The sequence below is a fragment of the Parasteatoda tepidariorum genome, chromosome 4 (genome assembly GCF_982258835.1).
Source record: "Parasteatoda tepidariorum strain Cologne lab strain chromosome 4, Ptep-v5.0, whole genome shotgun sequence".
NCBI classification, from domain to species: Eukaryota; Metazoa; Arthropoda; class Arachnida; order Araneae; family Theridiidae; genus Parasteatoda; species Parasteatoda tepidariorum.
Window position 1 is genome coordinate 40,366,129 of NC_141758.1, and position 12,203 is coordinate 40,378,331.

The window sequence follows — 12,203 nt, forward strand, 5'->3', positions numbered from 1 at the left end:
AGGATTGTTATAGTTTTCTAGAGCGCCAAAAATCGGATATAATTTTCTAAGGCACAAATAATTTTTTTTTTATAACCGTCGTTGAACAGCCGACCCAATTTTATGGGTTTATGACTTCGAATATTCAAGTCCGTAGCCTTCTAATTTTGAACCCAATCCAGAAGACTAGGGGGAACTCTTGGATCGAGTATTGGGAGAAATTTTGCCTTCATGGAGGACTTTTTGATGGAGCTCGCCCGCATTTGCTTTACATGGAGAGGAAGACTACAAGAACCTCCCACGTATAACCGTGGGAGGTTCTTGTAGTCTTCCTCTCCATGTAAAGCAAATGCGGGCGAGCTCCATCAAAAAGTCCTCCATGAAGGCAAAATTTGCCCCCTCCTGACGGCAAGGGGACGCTAACATATGATCCGTCTACCACTGAGGATATTTCACGTCAGCACTGTGGTAGGTGCAAGCCGGATGCGGAATTCGTATCGACTGGGATTCGAACTCGGTTCACCTCATTGGAAGGCGAACGCTGTATCCTCTGAGCCATCGCAGCTCAAAAGCGCAAATATTGTTATAAATTTTTATGGAGTCGATTATTATATAGTTTTTAGAGCTTAGAGAATGTTATAGTTTTCTAGGGCACCCAGTTTGGGAAGCACTGCACAAAGTCACATATTGTGTAACTGCACAACAATTTAAAAATAGTTAAGACGTCACTCATTTTACATACATTTCACTTTGACATAGTTATTGTTCCCTTCACTACTTAGGACAAATAAAAGTTCTCACATTTCATCTGCAAATACCTAACAGAGAATTTAAAGTTAAATTATTCCGCTTATATATGAGTTGAAATAAAAAACACGACTAGACTATCAGAGTAATATGATTTGAATTGAGAAAACTGTGACTGTTCAGTGTCTCAATATGAGCAATCAAGTGAAGAAAAAGAAATGAGAAGAGCTTCGAAACCAAGATGCTAGATTGTCGATAACTGAGAATTCGTGTTTCAAAAAAAAATCAGTAAATCGTGCCTTTCACGGAATCATATTGTTCTTTTTTTGTAATTTTGGAACAGACTATCATGAAGAATGCTGTTGCTCCAACTCCGAACACTGTCAGAAGCAAAATAGCAGCTAACGTCTTATTTGAACTGTTGCCACCTAAAAAAATTATAAAGAGTAGGTTAATAATCTAAAATTTAAATAGTATACCTTTATTATAAACTTAGAAATTGGCCATTCGAGAATTTAATGATAACAGTACTTGTTCGTTAAATTACTTTAATTGGACAATTTGAAAGTTTTGCCCCCTTTCTATCTAATAATTCAAAAGAAATTGATTAAAAGAAAATTTAATGATAACAGTATTTGTTTGTTAAATTACTTTAATAGGACAATTTAAAAGTTTTGCCAATTTTTTTATTTAATAATTAAAAAGAAATTAGGTGATGGAAAATTTAATGATAACAATATTTCTCAGTTAGATTACCTTAATTGAGTAATTTCTAAGTTAATAATAATTTTGTTTTACTTAAATTTTAGCTCATACAATGCAAATAGGTTCTATAATAATACATAAATTTAAATGAAATATAACGAATAGAATAAATTAAATTATCTCTTATAACGCAAGCGAAATACCAACCTTTTAAAAATTAACGAAATTTAAAAGACCCACGGTCATACTTTACCATAAATATTTTTAAAAAATGAGCATAATTTGGCTACACTCTCTAAAAAGCAACTTTGATTTGATTTAAATGTTCACTTTCACATTTTATTCTGTAAGAAGCCTCATCACAAAAAAATTGCATACTTGCATCTCCTTAAAATAAATATAAACTGCACTATTTAACAACATATCTTGATTATAAAACTGCATTTAATTTTCATTTTGAACTTATTAGCAAATAAGCAAATTTTAATAATTTTTTTTTATAATGTAATAAAAATAAAATATAATAGTAAAACATTCCTAAACATAATTTTGAGATCGATTAAGGCTCCATATTTCATGATTCTTAATACATATTATAGAATTCATGTTAAAGATAAAGTTAAAAAGATTTATTACACATTAGAGTTTGCAATTAAATATTAAAGCGAGGAAGAAACAAAAACTTTCCAAATCACTAATGAGACGAGGAGAATGCAAAACACAAAAAAAAGTGTGATTGTCTCTTTAAATTTAAAAGTGTTTATAATTATTACCGTTCAACCACCCTCTGATTTTCTCAACCAAAGAGGTTTTAATACTTTCAGTCTTGTTTTCCTCAGTAGTAAATCATTAAACTTTGCAAAACTTTTTAACTTTTCTCAGCTTAAATATTAACTTACAACCTTTAATTCTATATTATTTATTGCCTAAGATTCTAAAAATATATAGAATGTAAGATCATTTACAAAGATTTAAAAAAAAAAAAAAAAAAAAAAAAAAAAAAACCCAGCTTGAATGAAAATAAACTAAATCATTCTTCTGTTAAAAACATAAATTCGTTTGAAGATAAAATCATATAGAATATTTTTGGAATCTAAAACATTTTATGAACTCAAACACAGATTTCAAATAGAATATTCGAGATATGTACATGAGCAAAAACAAATAAATAAATATAGTGTTACAAAATGAGATATATCATTCGATACCTAATAATTGTTTCTATTTTTGTTTATCAAATTGTTATCAATATTTCCATTTTTTTTCCTTTTACACGTTTTTTTCACTTATTTTAAAAAGATAACAGAGTCACTGGAAAACATTTCATATCTTATCGGAGGATTTCTGTATATGCTACTTAATAATAAAGCAGATACAGATTGAAAATATTTTTTTCTCACTTATCTGTAGTTTACGATTTTTAGGCTTCTTTGATAGCAGTTTGGCATTCCCATCGTAAGAAAATAGCAATTACAGACAAAAAAAATATTATTAAAATACATTAATAAAATACATTCAAGCATATAGCTCCATTTAGAATATAATCTTAGAAACCATGAAAATGTATTTGTAATTAATAAAAGAAATTCCTTAATAATTCTAATTTAAAAGATGCCTTGTTGCCATTGTATTTTAGAGCACTACTAATGAAATATATATTTTATTGTAGAAATAATATATATCATTTAACTGTAATTCGAAAATTTCACTTTCATAAAATTTAACTGCTACAACAGTTTAAACAAAAGAAACTTTTTTTTAATGTTTGAACATACTGAAACGAATAACTGTAAGAGTTGTAACTACACTACGATAGCAACTGTATAAAACCAATAAATTTTTATCACATTTTTTAGAAAATATTACAACTGGTGTAGTATCATTTACTATAAAGGTCACTAGAAATCAGTAATTCGAAATGAATTTTCATATGAAAATTTGACGATCATCCAGCATCCTATGCACATTTTCATAAAACTCAAAATACAAGATAAATAAATAAATAAAAAGTAAAAAGCAACAAAATAAATAAATAGGACAATGGCGTTGGAATGGCCCAGGAGTGTTGCTGCATTTTTCATCGCTGGAACGTTGTTCAATATTTTTCTTTCTTCAAAAAAATACTATATCAAAATAGCAATCAAAAATATTTAACTTTGAAAAAAAATTTCCTTTTATTTTTTAATTTAATTTTATTTTATTTTATTTTATTTCATTTCAATTTCAAATTTAATTTAATTTAATTTAATTTAATTTAATTTAATTTAATTTAATTTAATTTAATTTAATTTAATTTAATTTAATTTAATTTAATTTAATTTAATTTAATTTAATTTAATTTTAATTTAATTTAATTTTAATTTAATTTAATTTTAATTTAATTTAATTTAATTTAATTTAATTTAATTTAATTTTAGTTTTAATTTTAATTTTAATTTTAATTTTAATTTAATTTTAATTTAATTTAATTTAATTTAATTTAATTTAATTTAATTTAATTTAATTTAATTCAATTTAATTTAATTTAATTTAATTTAATTTAATTTAATTTAATTTAATTTAATTTAATTTAATTTAATTTAATTTTATTTTATTTTAATTTAATTTAATTTTAATTTAATTTAATTTTAATTTAATTTTAATTTAATTTTAATTTAATTTTAATTTAATTTTAATTTAATTTTAATTTTAGCTGCAGTTTAGATTAATTTTGATTTTATTTGTTTATTTATTTTTTTATTTATGTATAAAATTTATTTAGTTTACTTTTATGAACCAAATTTTTGAAGAATTTATTTATTAACAACATTTAGTATAAAATGTTTTTTAAAAAAAAACTTTCTCTTAAGGATAATAATAAACATTTTGTTTGAATTTGAACATTAAGTCAATTGCTGCTAATAATTAATTTTGGTCATACAATCTAAACACGCACGATAAGCAGTTTTTTTTTACCCTATTTAAATGACGAGCGCTTGAATTATTTTATTATTATAGTTTATTTCTCAGCAATAAGATAATTCTAGGTAACATAATATAGTAATAATACAAATACTACATTTAGATCTAAACCTTTTTACAAAAGAAAGAAAACCTAAGTGGTTGGAAAGAAAAAGGATAGCCACTTGGAATCAACAAATATGAAATACAAATTTTTTTCTATGTCGATGTTTTTTAGATATAAACTACTTTTTGTAAAGGGTAATTAATGGGTGAAAAGAAACAATGATATAATGTGACCATGGTTTATTAAGTAGCAAAGTAAACAGTGGCGAGCAGAAGTATTTGATTTCCTGGGGCAATCCATTTGTATAAATACTCTGGAAAAGATGAGTGATATCAGGTTTTTTTTCATTTAAAAGAACAATTTAAATAAAAAAAAGACCTAAAACAATATTTCAATTTTTTTAAATTGTAATGTATGTGAAAATTATTCTAAGATAAAAATTTAACTGCAGAAAAATAATCTTGTGTTTGTTTTTAAAACGCAAAAAATATTAATTCTCTAAGGATTTTCAATTTCATTTTATTAAATTTATTAGAAAATTAAATTTTATTCTTTATAAAGTATTTTATTTGAACAAAATATTTATGTGTTAAAAATATAATTTCACAATGAAAAATAATAGAAATAGATTAAAATTTTAGTCTCCTTAGTCCTGTGTAAACGCCAAAAATAGCTAAAATCAAAAAACCCCACTTCACCCGATAGACTCGTAAAAATAGTTATTTATAAATTGAACTGTGAAATAATAAGTTATCTCATTTCATGACCTTTATCATGACACATTTCTGAAAATTCAAATTTTGTTAAACGGTTCAAATAACTTAAAAAGAATAAAAACGTGCGATTATTGATTCTTACTTAAGCCATGATAAACTCTTGGTGGCTGTGAAAAAGCTGATTTTGAAAATCTGTAAAAGAAAGTTATTGCCATCAGATATTTAGATTTAAAAGCTTAATGCAGCAAATTTGATATACGGTATGTTATGAAAAAAAGCAGCACATAAATAAACTACTTGAAAAATAAACCTCGAAAAAAATATTTAACAAATTTGCGCTTTGCAGTATTGTTCTGTCTACCGTGTTAAATTAATAATATAAATATTGAAATCAAAATTCTTTTTTAAAGATAATATATGTAGTAACGTAAAGAAACATCTACTTTTTGGAAACAAATTATGTACTGCTGTGTAAAAAATTCTGGATCAAATTACTGTAAAAAGTACAGGCACTCAGAATGACAATGTAAAACCCATTTTCATCCGAACATGCACCATGTTCAGGTGAAAACATCTGATTTATCGTAATTTTTACAGTAATAATTACAGTAAATTCACTGTAATTAATTAAATCTTACTGTAAAAATTACTGCATATTACTTTACGGGAAAAATGGAATTTATGTTAAAATGGATTATTACTTTATATTGCATAACTGTTAACGTTACTTTATACCGTAATTTGATCTGCATTGATTACAGTGTACCACTTTTTTCAGAAATTGATTTTTTTACATATCTGGACCACGTTTGTGACTGGGCATTAATAGGTCAGTCTTTTTCATAAAATTATTCAACAATGCTGAATGTTAAGCAAATATTTTAGAAATAGTTGTGTTGTCATTCTTTTGGTGACATTTATCATCTTTCATACAAATTTCTAACTTTTGGAATGTTAGAAATATGAAAAATAATATCCAGCAAATTAAATCATATTATATATTAATTTGTTAATTATTTATAATACAAAAAAGTTTCGAATATTATAAAAAACAATTGCTAAAAATGTATATATTTTGAAAATAACAACTGAAAACTATTTTTTTCTTAAAAATGTTTGTGTAAATAAGTACGAAGCGATATTCTCTACTACACTATAGTATATACTAAATACTAAACTATTGGGTATAATATGAAAAAAACACAACTACTTCGATTTAGTAGGAACAACATATGACGCAATGCTAAACGAATGGAATTTAGTTGTTGTTTATTTAGTTATTGTTATTAGTAGTTGCTGTTATTTGTTTTAGTTGTTGTTGTTTATTTAGTTGTATTTAGTTTCAATAACTTTTCTTTATAATGCAATAAAATCTGGCGAGCAGCTATTTAAACGATCGAACACTTCGTTTGTTTATTTGTGGCTTGAAGCTAGGCTCGCAGAAAATGCCGTTCATGGGTTAAATTTAGTAGGAACAACACAACCTGTGACGTAGGCTATATTATACCCAATTGTAACAAACAAAAAGTTGAAAAAGTCACACAATTAATCCAATTATGTTTTGAAGGGGGTCAAAATATTTTGAAAATATATTCCAATTTCACGTAAGCATATTTTGTTATTCAATTCCTCATTCTTTTAGTAAGTTTTGTTCAAATTAAATTCTTTTATAAATACTTTATACATAACCAAGACTAAACTTGATTATAACCGTTTGTTGAGTTACTGATCTAGTTTAACCTTGGTATAACTTACTTGCTGCTGCCACTCAAATGGTGATAACTTCTTGTGTCTTCATTGGTTGTACTCATCCATCCAGCTGCCTTATTATTAAGTGGAAATGATGTGACAAAGCTAATCAATGTCAGTAGCACTGGAATTTAAATGTAAAATAGGGAAAGTATAAAAAATCTTTTTTATTCATAAATATTACATACATGAAATTGACTCGTTAATTGTATAAAAAAAATCATGTCAGCTGTTTTCGAACTATTTCGAAATTATAACTTGATATAAATTTAAAAACACGCAATAAAGTAAAAAAAGTGGAATTTATTTATGTACAGTAAAATACAACGCAAAACATGGAACATATTCTTGCAATAAGTTCAACAGAAACTAGCATACCTTAAAAACAAAAAAGATATTTTCAGGAGACTTTGTGTTTCCGATTATCATTGTACTGTGAAAACTGGAGATTTTATGCAGAACTAGTTTTAGAGTTAATGTCAAAATTGCAACAAAAATTTCAATTACTATTCAATATGCATATCTCCTAAATACTTTATTGGTTTTCATTTTCCACATAGCTTTTAGATGAATAGGTTGGAGTTATCAAGTCTGTTTCAAGATAATGTTTGCTTCTTTTTTTTTTAATTTTTCTAAAAATATATTTTTTATTTTACTTTATTTTATTTATTTATTTATTTCAACCAAAAAGATCCTTGCAACGACTAAAAAATGGTATGAAAACAAAAGGGAACGGAAAAATTTACTTCTCTACTCGACTGTAAAACTGTTTAATAACATACAAAATTCAAAATCAGTCAAAGTTACTCCGGCAACTATCCATTGATTATAACGCATTGCCAGATTTGCTTATTTGCTGGATCTTTTATCAATTATACTGTCAAAAAAACTACTGGGAAAGCTTTTCCCTTCAGCAATTTCAGATGAAAATAAAATAGAATAGAATATTTTCTCTAATCATTTATTTCTCTCCTTATTTAGATAAATCCTCTCTCTATTTAAGTAAATGCTCCTTATTAACTACAAAACTGTTTTACTGCTTAAGCACTCGGAATGCAGTGCAAGTAACAATACACTTACAATTATTGCCACCGCTCTTTTATGCTGATAAATCAAAACTCCATGAATTTCTTCAAAAAGTAAATGTGTACAGATTTATTTGTAAAACTGTTTTACTACTTTCAAAGTTGAAATGCGGTGACAATAACAATACAATCACAATTCAATACAATCTTTTTGGATAATATAACAAGACTCCTCTTTCTATTTATTTCTCCATAAAATAAATGTGTTTATACAGATCTATAAAACTGTTTTACTGCTTTAGAAGTCTATATGCAGTGAAAGTAACAATACACTTACAATTGCAGCAACAGTTTTTTTTTTCTCCTTCTTCTTCTTTTTGGTTAATATAACATTATTCTTTCGATTTATTTCTACTTTAAGTATATTTTCATATTTGACTGTAAAACTATTTTGCTGCTTAAGAAGTTAGAATGCAGTGAAAGTAACACTACACTTACAATTGCTGAAACCATTCCTTTTCGTTAATATAACCAGACTCCTCTTCCCTTTATTTCTCCATAAAGTAAATTTATTTCTATTTAACTGTAAAACTGTTTCACTGCTTACGAAGTTGAAATGCAGAAAAAGTAACACTACACTTACAATTGCTGAAACCATTCCTTTTCGTTAATATAACCAGACTCCTCTTCCTTTTATTTCTCCATAAAGTAAATTTATTTCTATTTAACTGTAAAACTGTTTCACTGCTTACGAAGTTGAAATGCAGAAAAAGTAACACTGCACTTACAATTGCTGAAACCATTCCTTTTAGTTAATATAACCAGACTTCTCTTCCCTTTATTTCTCCATAAAGTAAATTTATTTCTATTTAACTGTAAAACTGTTTCACTGCTTACGAAGTTGAAATGCAGAAAAAGTAACACTACACTTACAATTGCTGAAACCATTCCTTTTAGTTAATATAACCAGACTTCTCTTCCCTTTATTTCTCCATAAAGTAAATTTATTTCTATTTAACTGTAAAACTGTTTCACTGCTTACGAAGTTGAAATGCAGAAAAAGTAACACTACACTTACAATTGCTGAAACCATTCCTTTTAGTTAATATAACCAGACTTCTCTTCCCTTTATTTCTCCATAAAGTAAATTTATTTCTATTTAACTGTAAAACTGTTTCACTGCTTACGAAGTTGAAATGCAGAAAAAGTAACACTACACTTACAATTGCTGAAACCATTCCTTTTAGTTAATATAACCAGACTTCTCTTCCCTTTATTTCTCCATAAAGTAAATTTATTTCTATTTAACTGTAAAACTGCTTTACTACAAGGGAAGTTGAAATGCAGTGAAACTAATAATATACTTAGACTTACTGCCACCGTTATTTTTGATTAATATAACAAGGATTCTCTTTCTCTTGTTTCCTTATAAAGTAATATGTTCCTCTTTGATTGTAAAACTGTTTTACTGCTTAAGAAGTTGGAATGCAGTGAAAATAACTTACACTTGCTACAACCGTTTTTTTCGGTTAATACAACATGATTCCCCTTTCTAATTATATTTCCTTAAAATTAATGTGTTCTAGCTCACCATATCTCGAAAACGTATCCAGCGAGCCGAAACTTTTTTGCACACATTTATCTAAAGATAACTCCTCGCAAAAATAATGTTTAATAAATATTTATTAGAATTTTTTTTTGTAATCATTATTTTTTTTTTAAAAGATTCGAAGAAACATTGAATTATGAAGTAATTACATTCTTCATTTTTAATTGTTTTTACATTAATTTAAACTAATTTTAATTGACAAAATAGTTTCTGAATTGTAAAATTCAAGAAAGCCATTTTTTTAAACTTTCATTTCTCCAGAACTATTTATGACATTCTTTAAAACCTTGTAGTTTGTAACTCAAAATTTTGCAATTTCAATTTAAGCAAAAACTTGCATATCTTAGAAATAAAAAAAATTTTCAAACATCATTAAATAAAATATCAAAAAATAAAAGTTGCGTGTTTCGGGAAATCATCTTAGGAGAAATCAATTTTATTAAGTGATAAAAGTCTTCGATTTGCTTAAAAAGTACTCGATTTATTACAAAATACAAAAAAAAGTTAAATTAATGTTAAGATGCCCGAATTTTCGCACACTGTCCTGACTAAATCATGTTTTCTATATTGCAGCTATCCTTTATATTTTGATAACCAAAACTCCAAATCTGTAACAACAAAAAAATTTTTGACGAGAAGGTATGTTTTTTGCCCAGTTCTAAAATAAATTAATAGTTAGAAATAATTTATTGGTATATTTGGAAACACTCCTTTATTGGCACTTAATTTGTGAAAATTCGATCACTAGAACAAAAATCATTCATCATGGCACTTTTTTTTTTTAATTTTTTTTTTATTATTTTTTATTTATTTATTTATTTATTTATTATTATTTTTTTTGTTAATTTTATATACTTCCTTCAACAATTTAGCTCTGAGTTGCCTTCTGTAGCACGCTAAAAATCGTATTCCCTGTTTTCTTTATTTCTTATTGAGTAATTAGCATTTACATTAACGTTTATAATTATAATTATAAGTTTACAATCGTCTATTAGTTTTCTTCCATACTTTGCATGAAAAAGTAAATTTATCAACTTTGAAGGTATTACAAATCTATAGTTTCATTTCCAAAATGTTTAATTTGAAGTTTGTTATCTGAAATCTTCTGAACGCTATTACAATTTTCTATCACAAGAGATGACATATTGAAGATATATTTAAATGTATCTAGTAAATAATCGACAAGAAACTTTGAAAGTCATCGAAATTTAGTTCCAATAAATATTTGAAAATAATTATATAAAATATATCATACAACCATTTGATACATAAAAATAAATGACTTCTAATGTGTTTCAATCATGATGAATCGGATCAAATTATTGTATGGGATTAAAACAATCATTTTATTGAAAGTGGATGCGATATAATATAGAAATCACAATATTTAACCTATTGAAAATCAATTGCAATAAAAAAAATTCATCATTTGATTGATAATTTTTTTTGTATTTAAAATATTCATCGTTCAGTGTTTATACATTTATTTATACTTTTGAAATACTTTTTTGATAAGAAAGAATCAACTGCAAAATGGAGCTTTTTGATTTATAAAAAAAGGCAATTAATTGCATCAAGAATACGCAAAATTTTAATAAAAAAAAATTTTTATTAAAAATTTTTTAAAAGAAGCAAAAAATATTTTCTTTTATAGATTAAAAATATTGCACCCATCAAATAAAGTTTCATACTATTCGCTTATCACTACAATCAAACTAAATGAAATTTCCTTTTGAAACAGCTAAAAAAAATTGCAAAATTAATTAAAAACTCATACAATTTGCTTATTACCAAGTGCAGACCGAATAAAATTTTGTTTTAAAACAATCAAACATTTTACACTAATCTATCAATAATTCATACTTTTCTCTTAATATTAAACTTAAAATACGACGCAAAAAAAATTCGTACTAAAATGTCAAGGTTAAGAAACAAGAAAAACCACCGAGCCCTGAAATGAACACCTAAACAATTATCATAGCACTTCATAAATCGAAAAGTAACTTGATAATTTGATTCAACCACTTCAAGAACTTGCAAAATATTTTCAAAATGCTTACCCAAAAGTGCAAAAAATAGAATTGTATTGAAATTATCTTTCCCTTTCATACCGATAATATTATATTTGATTTGAAATCCTTGATAATTCCTTTTTAAATGTTGAAACAGGACGAGCACCAAAGGCGATCAAGCTCTAATTCATAATATAGGAAAGTGGAGAGGGGTTAGGTGCCTGTTGCACTGGAGCAGGCACTGTTGCGCAGGTTCAGCGCTCGGAGACTGTTTTATTGACCGCTTGCGCTCTCCAAGCCGTAATGGATTCCAAGAGAGCTGAATTGGAATTATGTGAGATATTGCGTATCCAGTTGTGTTGTTGCGTGCCTTTGATTCATTAGATTTTATTCAGACATTCTTGGCTCATTGAGTTGGGGGGGTGTTTGTCGTGGGAGTCAGATCTCCGTTTTCTTATTGGTTGTGGGTGCTTGGTACTAGTCAGGCATGGGGGAGTAATATTACTACTTAGCTATTGGACGGAAGGTTGAAACAAAGGAGGGAAAGTTTTAAGAGTAAATCTTTTCTGTTCAAAAAGAAAAAAAAAACAATGAAAAAGGGAAAATTAATTGTTGTACTTTCAGACTTTCGGGTGTTTAATGTATCATTAGAAG

At 26.3% G+C, this 12,203-nt stretch overlaps 1 protein-coding gene across 1 annotated transcript; it reads right to left on the reverse strand.

The window, feature by feature from the left end:
- Positions 1–340: 340 nt before the first annotated feature.
- LOC122270756 (uncharacterized) lies at positions 341–11,971 on the reverse strand. Its single transcript, XM_043049368.3, has 4 exons — positions 11,598–11,971; positions 6,910–7,027; positions 5,297–5,346; positions 341–1,154 (listed from the first exon to the last, which is right to left on the reverse strand). The coding sequence occupies exons 1-4, from the start codon at positions 11,644–11,646 to the stop codon at positions 1,012–1,014; spliced, it is 360 nt and encodes a 119-aa protein (XP_042905302.1). The 5' UTR covers positions 11,647–11,971; the 3' UTR covers positions 341–1,011.
- Positions 11,972–12,203: the final 232 nt, after the last annotated feature.

Excerpts from the sequence above, each read along its gene's own strand:
- LOC122270756 (XM_043049368.3), bottom strand. The coding sequence starts at position 11,646 with ATGAAAGGGAAAGATAATTTCAATACAATTCTATTTTTTGCACTTTTG. Across the intron at positions 5,347-6,909 it reads CATTTGAGTGGCAGCAGCAA|ATTTTCAAAATCAGCTTTTT; the intron begins GTAAGTTATACC and ends TTTCTTTTACAG. Across the intron at positions 1,155-5,296 it reads AAGAGTTTATCATGGCTTAA|GTGGCAACAGTTCAAATAAG; the intron begins GTAAGAATCAAT and ends TAATTTTTTTAG.